Genomic DNA, 20591 nt, shown 5'->3' with positions numbered 1-20591 from the left:
ACCTGGTTAAACCGTTAAACCCTGGCAAATTGATCATACAGAGACACAAGTAAATCGAACAGGACTTACGAATAATTTACTTCCGATTATCCTGACCTTCAAAGAATTAACTTTTATGGCAGTCTTTGACGACATTTCTACCTTCTAATCTACCGCCTGCTATAGTGACCATACGTTAACCTGCATCAACGACGTAGACTTACCGGTCCACAGTTAAGTTGTGATGCTAGTATCATACTATTCTTGGAATAGTATTGTTTGTAATTGATTTTTAAGCTATTGGAAACTAGATAAAAACAAGCAAGTCCAAAAGCTAAGCTATTAATATCTATTTTTGACAACCAAAGCGACCCTCCTCCTCTTCACCAGTTTTAGTCATCAAAATCGTAATTGACATGGCCAGCATACATCATATCATTCATCAACAGCCGTTAGAAGATATTTAAGTGTGTGTTAAGGTCGTATAAAGTTAAGAATGCGTTTATTGATGGATATCACCCCACCAAAAGGCACCAACAGTACTCTATTTGAACTTGCTATGCAATAATGAGCTGTAACTTTGTTAGCAACCATAGATGTTATGGGGATAGGTAGAAGCTCTCACCTCAATAAGTCTGTCTGTGAGGGCAGTACATTCTCTTTCATGTTCATTCTGAGTGTGGAAAGTCGCCGACCTCCATAATCCGCCGAATCCAATACCATCAAGAACGTCTTCAAGCATTTCTGCAGTATCCACACCACCAGCAAATTTAGGATTTGAAGTTATGGTACGAAGCAGTTTGTGAGCGGACTCAAGAGTTGCAGCATTCTGGCAATTCAGGAGAACATCATCGAGAATACTGATTATAGGAGCACATCTGCAGGACTCAATGATTTGTTTTAGTCAAGGATGGGAAAAACTTACAGGTGTAGGACAACAGTTGGTCGTTTTAGTGCAACTTTATTCAACCACAAAAGTCCACGATTCTGGATCGCTTCCTCTAAGTAGCGGAAGTCAACAATACCGATGGCCACGTTCAATAAGAGCTCTTTATCCTTTATAATTGTGAGATCAATGACATTCGTGACCTCTCCCGTCGTAAGGTCACCCCCCATTATTGTTTTGTTGGCAGCCCAGCTTTGCTGAGCTTCTGATGGTGTCATCGCCCTTGACATTAGCGCTCCCAGGTATGGGACATAAGAAAGATCCGCTGGGAACTTTGTGCCGTCCGCGGTGTTCGCACTTGTCGTCTCAAGAAATGTTGACAAGACACGAACCGCAGTAGCTTTCGTGACAGAGTCCGACAGACCTTTCACCAAACAAGCAACAACAGCAAAGTGGAAGCTTTCAATACTGAAATGGACTCCGTAAATTTCATCGAGCTGAAAAGCAGCATCATCCAGTGGAAGACGACCTTGCAATAGAACCGGCACCATGCGACCATCCTTAAATTCCCCGGAGGTAGCGATGTTGTTCAGTACGGCATCTAAGAACGAGGCCGTGCAATTGAAAAGAGGAAGAGGAACGAGCCTGATGAGCGAAAGTGCTAACCAAAATAGCTGGAGCCCGTAGCGAGAAGCCGAAGGAAGCTTATCCATCATCTTGGTCAATGAAGTGACAATTGCGACAAGCATTTCACTGTCACCATCCTCCATAAACCGACCAACGCTACTCCTCAAGGCAACCAACACCTGATACAAAAGATCGTCATCCACATCCTCTCGCGCTAAACACCCCATCACAGTGAAGGCTCTCGGCTGTATAGCAGGATTGCTCTGAAAAGCGGTACTTGCAACAAGGCTCATCCATCTGGAGCGCCATGCATTTGATGTATCAATTGTTGGAGCTGCGACTGTACTTACTTCTGATAGCAGAATAGCCAAGGATTCCGTCGCATTCAATGCCGGCATTCCAGAGTCTTGTAAGAAAGAGATGGAAGCCCCCTCACGTGCTGCCACATTGAACAGGGAATCATTCCCGGGCTCAGAAATTGATAGAAGCAGCACTTTGAGTCTTGCCATTTTAACTTCCTCCAAAGAGAATGTAGTGCACATCGCATGTATAGTATTAGTCAAAAGTCGGTGCACCATTACACGTACTTCTGGACTACCAGTGTTTGCTAACATCGTGACGAGATGAAAAAGCTCGGGAAGAAACAATTGTGACTGAACCCCACTATCAAATGAAGTTGATAAACAAAGGCGAAGAAGCACGCAAATTTCACTCCATACTGTGTTGTCGGGTAAATGACGAGTAGGACGAAGAGATGTTCTGTTCAGGGCTTTCCGTAACCGTGAGAGAAGCTTTCCGCGGATGGTGATTGTGCCAAGAGAAGCAATTACAGAACCTAAAATCTCTGTACGTTCATCATCGATGCCGTAGCTTAACGCAATTTTAGTAACCTCTTCCAAGAATATGTCTGTGTATGTTTCTTCGCAACAAATCATCGGCCAGATTCGGTGCTCAAAGGTGGTACTTAAGGTCACATCTGAAATTGCCACCTCAATAAGCTTGCGAAATATAACTGCAATCTTCTCTCTAGCTTTATCGCTATCAGTGTCGTTAGGTATTGAGGTCGTCCTTAAGCCAGGTAGCCATGGTGCCATATATGCGAGACTAAGAGGTCGCTGGGAGTATGGGAAACTTTCCCAACCAACAAAAAACTCGTTGAGAAAATCGACGGTCAGCTGCGGTTCTGACAGAGCGAGCTGCTTGCTGATGTCGATAATAAAATTGGAGGGATTCAATGGAACACATAGTTCTGATTTGGTAAGCATTTGGATTTATTGCGAGAAAGAAATATAAAAAAAATTGACATACCTTTCGTGCTCATGAATTTGGCGTCTGCTGCGAACTTGAACGCACGGCATAAAGCACACAGCAGATTGTAAGATGCAAGTCTAAGGACCTGGTCGGAGCTTGCCATGTTTGTCAACGCGATATTTAACAAGGTCCCAGGTACATCTTGTGGGCGAACAAGCCTTTCAAATGACTTTAATGTGCGCAGTTCTTTACCTTGTTTAGACTTCGCTCCTCGGACTGCCTGCAAGACCTCTGGCTTCCTTGGGCTGGTGAAATACATAACAATCTTCCCATTCTCGGTCCGAAGACCGAACGCGGAGTCATCTTCTGTTTGTATTGATGTCGGTGCCTCGTCTACTTCAGACAGCCGAAAAATGTCATTTACGGTAGCGTGGAGCCTCAAACCAGGTACGACCTCTTGCTTTTTGGCTGTTGTCACCTGTACAAATTGACTGCCAACCTTTATAACAACCTCAACTTTTCCCTTGGTTTTCGAAAGTCGAGTGATAGGCTGAAAAACATATCTTGTGTCGGTGACAACACTAATTGTATCTTTAGGTAGATGCAATTGACTTAGATGGAAATGAGCCTGCAAGTCCTGGAGACTTCCAATCAGATGATAGTCGACATTCTTTGGATGGAATGCACTGTTTTCGCTTTTTGCAGCCAAACGCAGAATGCGGCGGAAACATTTTCTAACATCTCAGTCAGATAAAACCTAAGTTGTCAAGATAAACTCACCGAAATGCACTGTTCATGTTGTAGACGAAGACTCTCGAAAGTTGTCTGGATAACTCCGTAGGAGTCAATAGATCCAACTGTTTAAACAAGGCATCCTGAGGCTCGTTTTGTCCATTATAGCATGTTGCATCGATGAGGATACCAAAAGGTCGATGCCACATGCGGCTAGCAATCTGTTATTAAATATTTTTAGCATCTTGACCGATGTGTCTGAGAGGTGTGGCTGCCCATACCTTCAGATATCCGAAGAGTAGAAGCTCCCAGTCTACCGTCTCAGTATCAATGTTACGGAGAATAATACAAATCATTGGCAGCCCATCCTGTTCAAAGTTAGCCAAGCAGACAAACAAGTCAGTGACACGTACTTTACTTTCCCCTCCATCGTAAACAGCACGAGTAGAGACTAAAGATTCTGTGTTGCGTCCAGCATTTTTCAGCATAAAATGTTGAAAACGTGAATATGACGGTGGTGTATTTTGTGAAATCATGGGTCGATTCCACGACACATCCATTGGAGGTGGACCAAGGTTGGTAATCAATTTCCTTAAAGATTCTAGCATAGGAACCGAGCTCCCGATCTCCACTAATGGTGAAACTACAACACCCTTCCGTTCTCGTAGTACAATCTTCTGACGGACATGATCCCAATGATCATATAGAAACCTGTGGAGTGCGACACACGAGCCGAAATCAAAAGCTTCGGAATCTACTGTCGGTTCGTTCACATTTGGGGCTACCTGATATCACGATTAGTAAACTTCAAGCAATGACCAAAATACGTACGGATATTTCTCTCAGAAAAGTTGTAACACGATAAATGTGCTGGGTTAAGAATTGATTTAGGGGATACATGAAAGGCTCTTTGGCGCCAAAAAGAACGTTGTTAGCAAGATTTTGTACGACTTTAGCAATTAGCAAAAGTCCACGTCGCATTTCTTTGGACAGGGGCGAGCTGATAAGACCCTCGACATCTGGAGCAACGATGGCAGGGCAGAAGAAACGTAAGAATATGAATGCCCCAACAGCAGTAAATATTGCGTCTGGAAATCGCTTCATGACCGCCGTCGAGATCTAAAGATCCATGTTAGCAAAATTTCCAATGAAGTGTGAAGCATAAGACTCACAATGCTACAGATTTTCCGGAAAGACACAGGCATATGAGGAGCAGAACTACAAATATCCTCTATGAAGACCCTAGTGACCACCTTGAGCTGTAAAGCATTCTTGTTTAACTCTTCAGCGGAAGTAACTCGAGCAGGATCAAGCTCCAGATCAAGATCTTTGGACGTAAGGACTAGTCTCTCAAGAACCTCTTGCAAAGTTGCTTTCAGATACGACGCGCCTTTCCACTTGGCATATAAGGAAAGCATTTTCGTAGCAACGCAATTTCGCCGTAACAGTTCGGCTTCATTCTCTAAAGATGAATTAGAGGGAAGTCGGTATATTTAGTATCAGGTACTTACCAGTCTGCTCAACCTCATGATCAATTAGACCCTCGAGTAGGACCGATCCCAACCCCCTCGAATCAAAGATGTTGAGTAGCGAGATTGTCATTTCGTCGACTTCATTGCTTGGGCATGCATCACAAAGAGCGATTGTCAATGGCATATCGTTGATGAGCAACTGCAATAGTTAGCACTAGTAGTGGATGATATCTGACGTACTCACTTCAAGCAACTCATCGTACTTCTCGTTAACTGCCGTATCAGAAAGATTATTGAATTCGGCACCCTGAATGAGAATATTGCACAGTACTTTAACGAAAGCGGTTCTTATGTCTAGGTCTTCATGATACCCAATTCCCAGAGAATGCTTGAGCCCTACATCGATGTTGGCACTTAACAAGTTAGATAATGCGGTGATTGCAAGCTCGGAAGTATTTGAAGAATCGTCGTTTCCAACTGGGAGCGATCGAGCGTCGTTCCTCCTAGCATCGCCAGAGTCGTAGTTTAGGAGTGACAGAAAACGATTAAAATATGTGTGGAACATTTGCGACTTCAGGTCGCTAGTATCTGCATCGCTTTGTCCGTCAGCTGGTTGTAAAGGAAGCCGGTAAGTCAGATCTGCTAGAGCTTTGAGACACGCTTTGTCAAGGTCTTTCTGAAGTCGCAAAAGCTCTTCAGCACGAGCCCCAGGGGCATGAATTGCATCGTTTGGCGTGCCGGGTCGTGCGATCCAACTAAATATGACCTCCAGTAATTGGTTCCTAATTCGGACATCGTGACGTAAATTGAGGAGCTCCTTCTTCTGGGTAACAGTCTCACAGAGTTGGCATATCTTAATCTTCACCCTCAAAACACTAGCACCTTCCTGTATTTCATCCAAAAATTTAGCGAAGTTGAGTGTCAATGCTCCTACATCCACAGAGAGAGAAGTGCCAACTTCAGCTGGACCCCCTAGCTTTTCCACAATACTTCTCAGAAGTGCAGAGGCCTGCTCCGCAAAGATGATTCGGGACTCAACAGAGAGCGATGTGTTCGTGCGGGGACTGTCGAACAACGTGCCGAGTTCGGTTTCTAAATTCTCAAACAATGGCAAATAGAGAGGCGACGCTAACTCGGTAGAAAGGGTCTCTCTAGTAGCTTCTCGTATGCGTACATTGTTGCTTGCAAGTAGTTGCACGCTTTGTCTCATATACTTTGTCAACAGGTTTTCGTCATAGCTGTCAGGAAGAAGACGGTCAATCCACCTCAAACCTGCAAAGTTTGACTCCTCTGGTGATGGTGTTCGGCCAGAGATGCAAGTCCCGCCAAGCGATGCTAAGAAGCCAGAGTAATTTCGCCATTCCACCAAAGCCCTTTCCTCCAAAATCTCTGCAGGACGAGAAAATATGTGTTTGGAGATTCTTAACCAGAAGTCAAACACGGTCTCCCAAGCAGCCAGCATACCAGCTGTAGGATGCGCCATCTGTCTCAAAAGACCACGAACGCGTTTTTGAAAGGCAACCAGCCCAGTGAACCGAAAGTCTCGAGAGGATATCTCGGTGTATAAATCGAGATTTCGTAGAGTCGGGGTAAGTGCTTTGGCAGATGATGCGGTTGAACCATCCACAATGCGGCCTTCATCGCAGAACAGAGATATGCATTTGGTGACTAGTTGGCAAGCCGAGATATCTGTTGAGCAAAGCGAAACGAGAAACGCAGTTTCCAATTTTGAACATGCAGCAACACGCTCTGGAATATCTTCCTCTAAATCCCTCAGCTCCTTGTTTAAAAATTAGTTAATGCTAGGATATGTGCTCAGAACATCATGTTGCATGCTAAAGCTTACCTTGATATGCTTCAAGAGTAATAATCTGGCTTCGAGAAAGTCATGAACGAAGTGGAGAGTAACTTTGCCGTCGTCGGTCATGTTGATTAACCTCTCAGCAACCGTCATCAGGACTACCGACCTAATCAGCGAATAAATTAGTTATACAAGCATCGAATAAGGACACGCTACATGTGTACATGACTTCACGATGGGAAAGTTGTGAGGCTTGATTGATTTCTTATCCAGATACGGTAGGTGGATGCCACCTAGCAAGAGGACCACTTTGCTAAGCGAGTTTAGGGGGGGCGGGGGGGAGACACTAACGATGTTCTCCAAAATGTATGCTTGAACAATTTCGTTTCAGGTGTTTCAACGCGGTGGTAGATGGCAGTAGTGCCCTCCGTCATGAGCTTCCGTGCTACAGTGCATGTCATATGTCTTGTTCGTTCATCGTCTGTGACCAAATAAATCAGAAATGATGTAAGGGTGCTCTCGAAAAACTTCACCCAGTCGTCCGTATTATCGGGCGCCCCTACAAGTAGGGTGAGCGGTGATGCATCTAGGAAAAGAAGAATGTTGTAGATCATGTCGGATGAGGTCGCGACCTCGAGGGGCTTCAATATTGGATATGGTTCGTCTGAATGGGACTCTCGCATTTTCAGAGCTTGACTCTGCTGACTGTTAGCAAGGAAACTGCTTATCGCCTCTTCAACGAACCTTAATCTGAGCTCGAATGAAGTCCGCTACCTTTGCGTATAGCGGCTGATAATCTTCCGGATTGGACTGGCGAGCGAAATGAGAGCAAGCTGATATAACAGCAAGCTTGAAACTTTGCGCGGCGTTTGGAGCAAGGCATAAACGAGCTAGACTGGCAACGCTGTGCTCAAAATTGAGGTGCGTCAAACTGACAAATGTTGCGGTCATGAGTGGCCCATCAATATTTGACGTATCTATTCCAGTGGAAGGGTTGCGGAATACTGCTTCCCTGACCTCTTCCTGCACGTCCAATGCATAGCTGAGTATAGCGGCGTCACTGTCCAGACTGAAATGCCGCGCGACTCTCAAAACGGATGTCAAACAATAAACGGCTGTCTCATTCCTGTTTTTCAAGGCTTTTCTAAGCATCTCTAGAAAGGAAACTTTCTTAGTAATACCACTACTTTTCGCATCTCTCATATTGCTAGCCACCTCAAATACTTCGGGCAATAGCAACAGAAGCGAGATCTGAAAGGGGAACAGAAGTGCTTTTCGCCGGCCACCGTCGAACGTGGTGGTTGTCATATCAAACAGCGTGTCTGCACCTAAAACTCCACCGGATTAGCCCATTTGATACGAATAAATGAATAACCATATGGAAACTTGAAAGAGATTTAATATTGTCACGCTTGATCTAGCACCAGCCATGCTTGCTGGCAAAAACGACATGTTCTAGGAGATCACAGGGAGAAGGAAAGGGCAAAGAGAAGGTTAACATACCGCCATCAAGTCTTTTGTGTGTGGAATGGAGATCAACAAATTCCTGAGGATTTCTTTCAAGCCATCTGGTAATTAGTTGTGGGACTACCACTGCTACTGTCGTTTGGAATGTCTTGCGAAGGTGTAGGAAATTGCCACACAATTCCTGAATCAGAACACCGAGTTTCCGGGCATCTACCCAAAAACAGGAGATGTATCGAATGACAATTAATGCACTTCTATCATCATCAACTAATACGTTGGGAAGGCCAGGCCCAGTCAACGCAGGATGGACTGCCTGCACCAGAGCAATCCTAAGATACTCAAGTACCTTGGTCCAATTCGAAAAGGACAGATATTCGACAATAACCCTGGTGAAAGCATCAATAGCATCAGTATTCTCTAAGAGAAGTTTCGGCACTTCAGTGCCACTAAGCTGCCCATCGAATGAATCCACAGGATCTTGCCTAAAGATGTCATATTTGTCGAATTTCTTGTGTGAGTCGTCCAGAATGTTCGAGCTGGGAAGTATATAGGTATCTGGCACAGGTCTCGAGAACAGCTTGACTGCGTCGAACAATCTTCGGACAAGATCGTCACTTAGGGCGTCAGGCGGCTGAGTTCGCGCGAGAAGGGTGTTTCGAGATGCCCGTCTTTTGTTCTGCAACCCTTTTGCGCCAGGAGAATTCTTCAGAATCCTCCCAGCATCCGTGTCTTCTGAGTCCGAAGTGCCATTTTCCGAGGTCAACGAGCGAGAGCCTGCGTTAACAGTATCCCAATGCTTCGAGCAGCAATCTGCCAAAAGCGCAAGCACATAGAGCTCCGAATATACCACATGTATTGGGTGCGAATGTAATCCTTTGTATGGTCTTGCTAGCTCCTCCAACAATTGTACTAATGCTTCAATGACAACAGCTATGCAAGCATTGCTAACTCCCACCAGGGTTGAACGTGTGAGCACTACAACTTCGTCGCGAGCAAACTCATGCGAAGGAGATCCGGTTCGATGGGGGAGCTGCACATCCAACCATTAGCAGTGCACAAATAAATTGGGGTTTGCAAAGGAACAGCCTACCCTTGTGGTCAATCGGTCAACGAGCGTAACAACCAGACTTGAGTCGCCATTCATGGCTGAGAGCTGGAATCGCCGCGAAGTTTAACCTAGTCACCACCTCGAGGCATGCGACTGGAATGTAAGCATTCAAAAGCAAGCACAAAAGACCCGGGGAAGGTGCAGAGATATTGTCTTGAGCGATGGTATGAAGGAAGCCAGTGAATGTGGTGGTGCAATCTTGGACATAAGGTAACCCAGCGATGTGTAGCACTCTATCAGCAGTGAAGCGAGGATCTTGTGTACTTCAGCACATCCTGCCAGCGGCGCATGTGCAGGAGTTTGAAGAACACTGGTGGGAGAGAAATTTGTGGTGGGAAGGTAGAGGACGTTTCCCAGGTTAGTCGCGTAAAGTGCAAATAGCTCGAGACGTCTCAGGAACCCCTCGATACTTTCCTCCGTACCGTCTTATGGCTGAGCTTGAGCCTAGGTGATCTGCATAACACCCCTGCAGCCTTAATCGGGGCCAGCCACAGCATACTGTCTCACTGTACAAGCCGGCACGCAACCTGGAACCTAAAACAACTTTTGAGAAATACGACACTGGTAGTAGCTGCGGTACACCGAGAAAATTCACAAGAAGCGCCACAACCAAATTATCCAATAATCTAAAATTTACTATTAAAATCTCAATTTTTTTTTGGTCTTTGTCTTTCTGCCACTATTTATACATGCATAACCTCCCGCCCATACTTTTACAACATCCAACCTATGATGCCTAATATCTTCTAGATTCCGTTGTCCCAAGATACCGAATTCTTTTGTAATTCCATTCACTCAACGATGGCCGCGATAGCCATCATTGCCTCTATATGATCCCCGATATGATTCACCTCCGCCACGATGTGAGCCGCCGTTGTAACGTTGACCACCATAACTACCGTTGCCGTTATTAGGCCGACCATCGTAGCCGTATTGCTGTGGGGGAGGCTGCGAATAACCTGGAGGTCCTGGAATATGGGCAGGTCCATTATATCCATAACCAGGTGGCGGTGGAGGAGGAGGGCCGCTGCCAAAACCTCCCATTCCAGGAGCGGGAGGCGCCCATCCAGAGCCGGGTGGTGGTGGAGGATAGTACGGTGTATTGCTGTAGCCATTATTATAAGAGTTGTTAGCTGGGCGATTGTTTTGTCCGTAGCCTCCTTGATGGTGGTTCGACTGGTTGCCACCAGCATAATTGAATGAATTACGACCCCTGCCATCCCCCTTCAATGGCACGCCCCCATGTGAACGACCCGACTTGGCTGCCTTGCTCTTAGTTTGCTCAATATCACTGGCATTTAGAGCAGGTGGCTTAAACTGGACTCCTCGCAACAACATGGACTTGTGGACATGTTTTGATTTTGGCATTTCATAATGGACACTAGTTTTATATTAGTTGATTTCCGTTGTGTTTATGAAAGGAGAAATTACCTGATAGACCGATCGTCGTCGAGGCTCGGCATGGCATCGCTAAGCGGGAAAGAGAGCGAGCTATGTGGGATATGAGCTTCATTCTTTTCCACTATTCCAGTCAAACCTTCACTGGCACGGGGGTCTAATTTGACAACGGAGTCGCCTTGCTTCTTCGAGTAAAATTTGGCGGCAACGTGAGAGTACAATTCCTCATGCGCTTCAGCAATGAGTAGTGCGTCTTTGCCAACTACATTTCTAGCTGCCACATCAGGAGCCAAGGTCGGGTAGACCTTCGCCATGGCTTGCAGCAAGCGTTCAGAATCAATGAATGGCAGCAGTGCCACTCCCTGCCACGCAAACTTCTTGCCATTGAGGTCAACAACGAAATCCTCAGGATAGAAATCAATAATTTCGCTGTCCGGATTGGTCATCAATTCGTGGAAGGCTGGTGGAATGGCTTGGCGCGAAGCCGCAGGTAACACTCCCATGAGTTGTTCGTAGGGCCTGAAAATGCGACCTTTATTGAAACTGATTGTCATATCTTTGAGGTCAACGAAATCCGCTGCGAAAGGTGCATAATGATACGGGTAGTACCAGTCCCAGGATGGGCAGCCTTGGAAATAATAGAGTAGAACCCAGGCCAATCCTTCCACGTATGCTCTTGCGACTTTATGTCTAAACTCAATGTCGCTTGGGTGGACATCGAACTTTTGAGAGTAATACCGATCGGCATAGCCTTCGTCCCAGAGGCGGACATTGTCAACTGGCGGTTCGTCGGTGGGGGTACTTGGCGTGCCAGGCTGAGGCGTACTTGAACCTGGAGTACTGGTATCTCCATCCTCCATCAAGTCAGCTTTACGCTTTCCAAGGGCAGAAGCCGGCGACTCCTGAAACGCCTCGGCAGATGGGTTTGCAGCCTCTTCATCCGTAGCTGAATTGTTGATTTGGCTTTTTAAAGCTGCAGCAGCACTCTTGTTGGCCAGATTCGCTTTGTAAATAGCACCTCGATTAACCGCCATGTCGTGAGTCATTGTCCGCACGTCCCGAGAAATATCGCCGGCACCTGGAGCAAACAATGGAAGACCAACGGGAGCATCGTTGTGCCTACCTGTTGTTCGACCTTCCGACGGAGAATCTTGGGCACCCCCTCGACCACCCCGGCCTCCGCCACGTCCACCACGGCCGCCACGTTCAGCCTGGAGCTTCCTTCTCTTTGCTCCGGCTTCTCTTCTATCTTCGGTCTCCTTTCTACGGCGGAAAATGGCATCTTCTTGCTTGGCAAGTCCTTCAAGGATAAGTTGGGCTCGCTCCAGGTCAACGTGTCCGTCCTTGGTAAGATAACCGCCCATGAAAGGAATGTTGTCACGCCAAATTGCAATCAGTGTGTCAATACCATTCTCTCGGATCTCGAGACTAGGAAGATGTGGCAAGAAATCATTTCCAACAAAAAAGCACATGAAAACCCAATCATCTAGTGCTCTTTCAAGGTCAAACCTGAAAGGTTGACTAGGAACATAAAGCTCTGCCTCGAGATACTCGCGCAGGATGGAGACATGCAACCAGATGAAAGGCTTCAGGGCAGGAGCACTATCTTTCTCGTCGAAGTCTCCATCCTTCACTTTAGCCTGACCTGTGCACTCTCGTGCCTCATGGCCAGCTTGACCACACATGTGACAGGTTCGTGGCTTGGAGTCTTGTGCAAAGACGTCTTCTCGCAATACACGGAAATGTGGTTCATGAGTTGCTAGACCCAACATGATCAAATCAGCGTCTAAGCCGTATATAACATGTCTCGTGTTGGGATCATGGTCAGGAGATGATCTTTGTGATCTAATGAATTCCATGATCTTGTGTTCACCCTCACCAGGAACAGTCGAGTCGGAGATGATAACCTTCATCTTTGCCCAAGCTGGATCAGTATTAAGCTTGAGAGCAATCCAGTACCGTAAACTTGATGCTAAAATATCCATAAACGGCGTTCCAGGGGTAATTTCATTTGAATCAAATGCTTTCTTTACGGCTGCGTCTTCAGTACGGCCGCCTTGCGACTTTAGCATCTTGGCCAATTCGGCCTTGTCGGCTTCTTTCTCTTTGGCCTCCTGAGCAGAACGAAATCGACGAGAACGTTGTTGGTTCATTTTTGCACGCGGCGCAACACCATCAATAGCGATCAGAAGCAACTTTCTAGGGCGAACCATGTTTACAACACGATCGGTATATTTAAATATCTCCAACATCATTTCCTCTTCATCCTTCGGTGGAGGCCTATCTTCTGGATGCGAACATGGATGGACAATACCGTTCATATCTAGATACAAATTATCGAATTCTTCGCCGTTGGGATTGGGACCCCTAGTATCGACCGGTATTTGGACGCCGTCAATTTCGCGAGGTTGCTCTTCAATTACTTCAGATAGTCAGCACTGTACAGAGAAAGAGGTCCACAAACTTACCTCCGCTCACAATCTTCGGGTATTTTTGGCTGAGCCAGCGGAAAAGTGCTGGGACACCCATATTGCCGGTTGCTTTGTTACAGCAAATAGAGTGTCAAGATGAGTAAGGAGGATCAAAGGTTCGTAGACTGCCTAGCTGAAGGACCTTGAAAAGATGCTCTCGATCTAGTTCATCTGCGACGAGCTTCAAAGTTGTTTCGAAAACACTGGTGACCTGATCTTCCGATGGAGTGTTGAAATATTGATATCTTACGCCGTTGTCGTGGTTAGATTTGTCCGCGAGGGAAGAGAAAGAAAAATGCTGAAGGTTTAGGGCGGAAGAGATGCTTTGTCGCGACTCGACCCTTGGGGCGATGCTTTAGCGCGACGCCTAAGGATAAAACGCCATGCCAAGTGGTGAATGCGCCGGAAGCGGATCTACTTTGAGCCGATTATCTGGGGAAAGAAGACAGAATTATAGGCGGTTGACGATTTGCTGAACAACAGCTAGCCAATTTATCTTTGAGAGCCAACAATGAAACAAAACGCGCCCCCTAGCTGACGTCTGACATCAGATGGCTAACAAATTCGAAGCATATGTTGAGCAATGTTCACTATCGCAAGTACGCCGGCGAAGCAGAGTGTCACCGAGACCATATCGACCTTAGCCTCGAGGCTTTCAAGCTCGACTCTTTTGGAGGACAGACGAGCTGCGATTTTGGGACTGCGATCATTTGCCAAGGACTATCCTGCATCGGTAGCATCTGATGCGCTTCGAGGGTTGATTACTAGTCTCACGAAAGATGGCGAGGATGTTGATACCGTTAAGGTGGTGCTCGAGACACTTCTGATGCTCTTCAACCCCAATGAGAACAGCCCAGAAGCATCAGAGGAGATTGCATTGTGGCTTGCAGACGAATTCACACAACGTCAAGATAATATCACCCTATTGCTTGATTTCCTAGAGACCAATGACTTTTATTCTCGATTATACTCCTTACAGCTCCTCTCCGCCATTTTAGCGTCTCGAACCGAACGAACGGAAGAATGTATCTTCACAGCACCATTAGGAATCTCGAGATTAGTGGCTGTGCTAGATGACAGGAGGGAGGCGGTTAGGAATGAAGCTCTTGCGTTGCTCACCTATTTGACGCCTAGCTCGTCCGAACTCCAAAAAGTAGTAGCTTTTGAAAATGTGTTTGACCGCATATTTAGTATAATCAAGCTTGAAGGTTCCATATCTGAGGGAGATAGAGTGGTAGAGGATTGTTTGATTCTTCTTGCAAATCTTCTTCGGCTCAATGTTTCCAATCAGTCGTTCTTCAGAGAGACTGGCTGCGTTCCAAAGCTTGCTCAATTACTGAGCAACTCCCTCGGTGGTGACACTACCGGAGAGGTCGCAGAATGGGCAATGCTCCAAAAAAATAGAAACACATTTGCGTTATTGGCTGTCCTCAGATTGTTCCTGGTTACCGGTGGTCATGGAACACCTGCGAACCAAGCATCTTTCTGGCAACATGGAATCTTGGCTCTAGTTCTTCAGATTGCCTTCAGTCGCAATACGGAAATGCAGATAAAGGCAGAGGTGAGAATCAAGCAGCTTTATGTGGGTGTAGTTTTAACAATGATCAGGCGCTTATAACTTGTGCGGATCTAATTCGAGCAAATTCGAGGCTCCAAGAAGGATTTGCTCAACTTCAAGTCACTTCAGTTTTGGACGAGCCGCCATTAGAAGGCACCGAGGCGGCACCGCAAAACGGTATTCCCAAGGTCTATGTCATAGACGGCCTTCTCGATCTCACACTAAGTGTCCCAACCCCGGCAGCTTTCGATTCTCGGATGGCTGCATGTGAGTGTATCAAAGCATATTTCTACAACCATCCTGCCATTCGAAAACACTTCTTGCGACGGGCCATTGATGGGCATAAAACTGGCGCTGACGAAACCGCTAACGTGTTGACAACTCTTTTGCAGCCTATGGATAGCCAAGTTTCTAGCGATCCTTATCGTTACTGGTTTGCGGCTGTGATATTATTCCATTTGATTCACGAAGATGGTGATGCTAAGAGTCTCGCAATGAGCCTCACTGAAGGTGATGCATCATCCGGCGAAGAGGTTGTAACCTGCATTCAGACCATAACGGAAAATCTCATCATTGGTATTCAAAAGAATGTCGATGAGCGTGTTCTCGTGGCCTACTTGATGCTTTTGTCCGGGTGGCTTTATGAGGATCCCGATGGCGTTAACGATTTCCTTGGGGAGGGTAGCAACATCCAGAGTCTGGTACAGGCAGTTGTAAATCCTGGACCAGGTGGAGTTCTTGTTCCAGGTCTTGCGGCGGTACTTCTTGGAACAATCTACGAATTTTCAACGAAGGATTCTCCTGTACCTAGAGCTACTATTCATCCTATTCTGGCATCGCGAATGGGTCGAGATTTGTACGTTGATCGGATCACGAAGCTCCGAGGCCATCCATTACTTCGGGATTTTGAAGTGCTTCCGCAAAAGCTAAGCTCAGCACCCCAAGGTGGATTTCCGGAAGTTTTCTTTGACAGGACTTTTGTCGAGTTCATCAAAGACAATTTCGGTCGCATACTTCGTGCAATTGATCGTGATCCGGGAATGGAAATTCCCATTATATCGAATGGGGTTCAGAAAGGCATATCAAGAGAAATGGTAGACTCACTGCGGTCGCAGCTTGAGCAAAAGAGCAAGGCACTTGAAAAAGCAGAAGAAGATTTACTAGTTGTTGGCAGGCAACTGGGTCAGGAGCAGGCAGATCACCGCAGAGCGAGGGAAACCTCTACTGTGGAGCTATCAAGGATAAAACAGGTCAATGAAGCTCTTCAAAGGCACCACGAAGAAGACCTCAAGTGAGTTATGTTTTGAGAATTCGCTAATTATTTACTAATGGTTTTAGTAAAATACGCGAAGAACAAAATCGAGTCGTTCAAGATCTTCAGAGACAGCTTGACAGTACCAAGAAAACAAACGAGGCCAATGCTGAGCGGGTCGCACAAGATCACCAAAGACAACTTGATCATGTACAGAAAACGACCGAGGCTAACGCTGCGAGGACGCGAAAACGCGCCGAAGCGGAAGTTTCCGACCTTCAGAAGAGCCTGAGCAAGTTAGAAGCAGATCTTGAGAAGGTAAATACAGCTGCATCTGCCATTGATTATCTACTAACACACAACAGGCGAATAAGAATCATTTGCAGGACCTCAAAACTGCTCACGATGAATACATGACCAAACAGACTGAGCAAGCGGCTCGTCTTAAGCGAGCAGAAGAAAAGCTAGCCGAAGCCAACGAGCGCGCCGAAGCGGCTAGAATAAAAGCAGAGAAGAGCGAGACCGCCGCATTAGAAAGGGCGAAGGAGAAGCAAGCCATTCAGAGCGAATTAGATGATCTGCTCATGGTGTTTGGAGACTTGGAGGATAAAGTTACTAAATACAAGAATCGACTGAAGGAAGCTGGTGGCAATGTCACAGATGAAGAGGACGATGATGAAGAAGAAGAAGACGAGGATGGCGATGGTGATGAGGAAGAAGATATTGACTAAGCTGCTGGCTTGGTTTGTTATATATGTGTCATAGTACTATTAGCGATGCATGGATGAAAATGACCGATTGGATTTTAGGCGTCACCTGTGAAATTCGACGTCAAGACTTTAAACAATAAATCAAATGGGCCTGGTTTTTAAGGTATAGTTCTGTCATAATCTCATACTCTCAGGCTTCTGTCACCAAGTCAATCAACAATTTGGTGTCACTCAAGGAAAGTAAGAATCAGAACGCCTTCCCAAGATAAATGGTTTAATTATGGCTAAGTAGATTCTACCATATTCTCTTTGCAGACATTTCATACCGACTGATCTTCGAAAAATCCTGCGCAACAGCTGCTTTCTCCTTGCCCAATCTCTCCTTCTCTTTTAATTTCTTTAACGTCTCTAGATCATCTTCGAAGATATGGCGTCGTTTCTCATCCTCCATCTCAACCATTCCCCAGCTCCCGAGTCGCTTACCCTCCAAATTGTAATTCTCATTCTCTCGCTTCTTCATAGTTCGATACCTGTTCCGCGCGAATTTCAAGAGAACCATGCCAAGGACCAATTTGCACGCTAGGAGCACCAGGAAGGCGCCAAGGAAGAAGATTAACATCGTTAACGCTGCGATAGCATCGTCTGCGCTTGGAAGATACCACCGGCTTGAAGCTGTGGGGTCGGAGATGCCGAAAGTTGAACGGCCGAGAGCTTTGCGAATGATGTTATCGAAATGCTCAAGCGCAGCTGTGGTCACCGGAGATGATGTAGCAGCATCCACTGACAAAGCCGTAGCTGTCGAAGGCAAGGGTGGTGGAAGATGAGTAGCGAGGAACATGTGGTATGTTTGGACGGAAGAGCGAATAAACAGGCACGACAAAGGGATAACCGGCAGGCCCAGTCGTTTCATGAGATTTTGGTTGACGAAAGCCTGGAGATCCTGTTAGCCTAAAACCAAAACTATCACAGTCGGATTTACATTGGTATAGTAGTCCTTGGCAAGAACGTCAAGGTATTTCTGATAAACCGCTGGCTGGATTCTATTGAATTTGCTGATGTAGGCGTGCTTTATCCAATCGACCAGCATTTCGCTGCCAAGAACTAACAAGAATGGTGAAAGCACCTCCCCCGTCCAACTAGGAAGTATTGTGAAACTGTTTGGCAGTATTGAGTTGGATCTAAGGGGCGAAACTGCTTCTTTGACGACGTCTGCAGCAGCTCCCTCGCCACCTAGGATGCTTAATCCGCCAACCTCGACTATATTCCTTAGGGCAATGATAGTCAGCATCAGCCAGAGCTGGAAGCGTTCAACAATGTCAGCGCAGGTCATCTGAAAAATATTGTCCTTCTGGAACATCTTGAACACTGTTGACTTAATCTCAACGAATTGATTCGACATGAGAAGTGTCAACAGAGCGTTGGAATATGAATTGACTGCCACGTTTAATGTGATAACTTGATAAAATAGGGCGGCGGAGTGGACGACGTTGTAGATCAGTGCCAGTATAAACATCCCCAATGGCCGCAGTATTTTACTGCGGCCATCGAGGTCTCTTTCGAGCGTCTCATCTGAAAAAAGGCACTCGAATATGTCTTGTCCAAGGGCGGAAAATAACTTGTCGAAGACCTTGACTCGTCAGTACACGGGGTACAAAGATGATATGGGGATGCATACCTCCAAAACATTATAAATAACGTAGAGCTTGATAGCTGCTTGACCTCGAATGCTATGATACATTCTACTTGCATCGAATTTCAATAAAATGATACAACTGAATATGATTACAGCACCTTGGAGAAGATCGGCTTTATGGTGAGAAGACAGAGACGATGGCACGGATTGCGTTCTTCGATGTCTGCGTCCCCACCCTTGCCTTGATTGGTGCCGCCGTTCATGTTCAGTTTTCGATGCTTCACGGGCGCCATTACCATTGACATGTTCGGAGGGTCTCCCGGGACGACTCTGATATGAACTTGTCGTTGAAATAGGTGGCCGTACCCTCGACGTGCTTCTAGATCGGTCTGAGGAGTCTGTCTTGTCTCGGCCTTCGCGTTGACGATGCCAGAAGCGGCCAGCGCCATGATAAATAAACCCTAAGATAAACTTGGTCTCCCTAGCAAGGACTTCACCCCACCAGGAGATCAAGACAATGAGCGCTTTGAAAAAACGAAGAGGTAGGATGGTAAATGTATACAGCCATGCATCCAGGCACGCTAATGAGCCAAAATAAAGGACTTGCTCCAGCTGAGGTGGCAACAAAAGAAAATTCAATAGACGTTCGAACTTGATCTTAGAAGACTCATAAGGATACTCGCTATTCGCTGCGCGATAAATGTACAATGGTGACGGGCGTGATGAGGATAATTCAAGCTGGAGATAGGTGGGTATCGACATGGGCGGAAGTGGAATATGCACTGGAGAATGAGGCTCTACTGAAGGCCCTTGTGTATGTTGCTTTGCGGCAGTACCGAGATCTAGTGGTTCAGGACGAGGTCCATGAGAGGCAGGCTTCCGTCTGGGTGATGTTGGACGAGGTGTGCTTTTCTGGTACGAAGACATGCGGTTACTGGCCGCTGGTAGAGCAGAAACAGAACGCGATGAGAATCCTGGCCGCCTACTAATTCCATTCGTCGTCGGAGTTGAGGCACTTTCCGAGGTAGATTTCCTATCTGATTCTGGAACAATGCCTTTTTTTGAAGGTTCAGAAGAGCTCTGATGAGCGAGGTCTTTTCTCTTTTGAACCCCCACGTCCAGTCTGTTAATCTCTGTCAATGTGTCTTCTCCCTCGAAGACTGGAGACGCAGCGAGAGTTGGTTGGGTCGGATGAAGAGGTCTGGAAGGAGAGGTCACTGGGAGACTCTCTGGGGCAGATGTTAATGCCTCCATATCAGCAGCAGACAGCTTCAACACCTCTCCATTTGCTTTAGCGATCGAAAGGGACGGTTTTCGGGCGGTAGGCGGTTTTTCCCTGGCAGGTTCCTGCAGATTGCTAGAGGAGTGTAGCTTCGAAGACGCTCCCGACCTTGTGGAGGTTTCAACATTGTCGGTTTTTGTCTCGACTTTATCCAATTCCTTAGCAGAGGCAGAAATGCTGCGCTGATCCACGCTCGGAGCCAGCTTATCGACTTGCTCTCGTGACTCTGGGAACGTCAGGCAAGCAGATGAACTGCGTGGCGACGGTGAAGGAGAAATCAGTTGAGCTGGTTCAGGGGCGCTCAGTTGGTATTTAGGATGCACATCGAAGCTAGGGTTGATGCTTGGGGCATGATTGGACAGTTCTGCTTCTGAATCTTGGAGTATCTCACTGCTCCTGTTTCTCTCGTGGGTGCTGGCGACGATTGCTTCTAGTTTCCGCGCTGCCTCCTCCGCATAGATGCCCATCTCGATCACCCACTAGAAGTTGCATGGATGGTAAGGCTGCTCTAGCAATTGGAAGTTTGTGGTGTAAAGTCCATTTCTCTGCAGCGGTGGTCTAGACGAACGAGGAAGTCGAATCAAAGAACTGGAAACCTGTCACATGTCACATGTCACCTGATTGGTCTGAATTTATGGTGGCGGCGACATTGTGGCCAGAGCTTGTGGGAGAACTCCGGCTCTGTGCCTCTTTCCCAAACCGGAATGCTTTAGTCCCAACCGGCGAGTTAGATTTTAACGCAGTGTGGCTAGTTTAAATAAATGTAAGTAGTGAGAGAAAGACTTCAATTAGACATTAATCACCGGAGTATCTTGTACCTAGTGCACTGACAGGATGGTAATTTAAGCAACGCACTATCTATATTTCATTCTATTTTTCCTTTTCCCATCCGTTACTAATACATACCGTAAATTTCCACCACGCCGAATAGCCAACGTGGGTATAATATAAATTCAGCGCCAGG

General features: G+C 46.5%; 4 protein-coding genes across 4 annotated transcripts; 1 reads left to right on the top strand and 3 right to left on the bottom strand.

Annotated features, from left to right (window-relative positions):
• Window positions 1-536: 536 nt before the first annotated feature.
• GLAREA_01663 (GTPase activation, GAP) lies at window positions 537-9359 on the bottom strand (the record flags this gene model as incomplete). The annotated part of the gene is made up of 16 exons (XM_008088879.1): window positions 537-551; window positions 605-857; window positions 905-2741; window positions 2801-3477; window positions 3524-3696; window positions 3757-3843; window positions 3889-4260; window positions 4307-4594; window positions 4648-4937; window positions 4987-5146; window positions 5192-6727; window positions 6794-6914; window positions 7100-7446; window positions 7493-8076; window positions 8252-9245; window positions 9306-9359. 16 exons carry the CDS (start codon window positions 9357-9359, stop codon window positions 537-539), a joined length of 7788 nt encoding a protein of 2595 aa, XP_008087070.1.
• A 759-nt stretch (window positions 9360-10118) lies between these two features.
• On the bottom strand, window positions 10119-13250 carry GLAREA_01662 (uncharacterized protein; the record flags this gene model as incomplete). The annotated part of the gene is made up of 3 exons (XM_008088878.1): window positions 10119-10704; window positions 10755-13143; window positions 13190-13250. The coding sequence occupies 3 exons, from the start codon at window positions 13248-13250 to the stop codon at window positions 10119-10121; spliced, it is 3036 nt and encodes a 1011-aa protein (XP_008087069.1).
• Window positions 13251-13775: 525 nt separating this feature from the next.
• Window positions 13776-16733, top strand: GLAREA_01661 (ARM repeat-containing protein; the record flags this gene model as incomplete). Its single annotated transcript, XM_008088877.1, has 4 exons — window positions 13776-14753; window positions 14801-16041; window positions 16089-16320; window positions 16368-16733. 4 exons carry the CDS (start codon window positions 13776-13778, stop codon window positions 16731-16733), a joined length of 2817 nt encoding a protein of 938 aa, XP_008087068.1.
• A 274-nt stretch (window positions 16734-17007) lies between these two features.
• Window positions 17008-20094, bottom strand: GLAREA_01660 (uncharacterized protein; the record flags this gene model as incomplete). Its single annotated transcript, XM_008088876.1, has 3 exons — window positions 17008-17643; window positions 17692-18339; window positions 18388-20094. The coding sequence occupies 3 exons, from the start codon at window positions 20092-20094 to the stop codon at window positions 17008-17010; spliced, it is 2991 nt and encodes a 996-aa protein (XP_008087067.1).
• Between the last annotated feature and the right edge of the window lie 497 nt (window positions 20095-20591).

This window comes from Glarea lozoyensis (genome assembly GCF_000409485.1).
Source record: "Glarea lozoyensis ATCC 20868 chromosome Unknown GLAREA7, whole genome shotgun sequence".
Classification (NCBI taxonomy): domain Eukaryota; kingdom Fungi; phylum Ascomycota; class Leotiomycetes; order Helotiales; family Helotiaceae; genus Glarea; species Glarea lozoyensis.
This window is presented reverse-complemented; position numbering and strand designations above follow the sequence as displayed.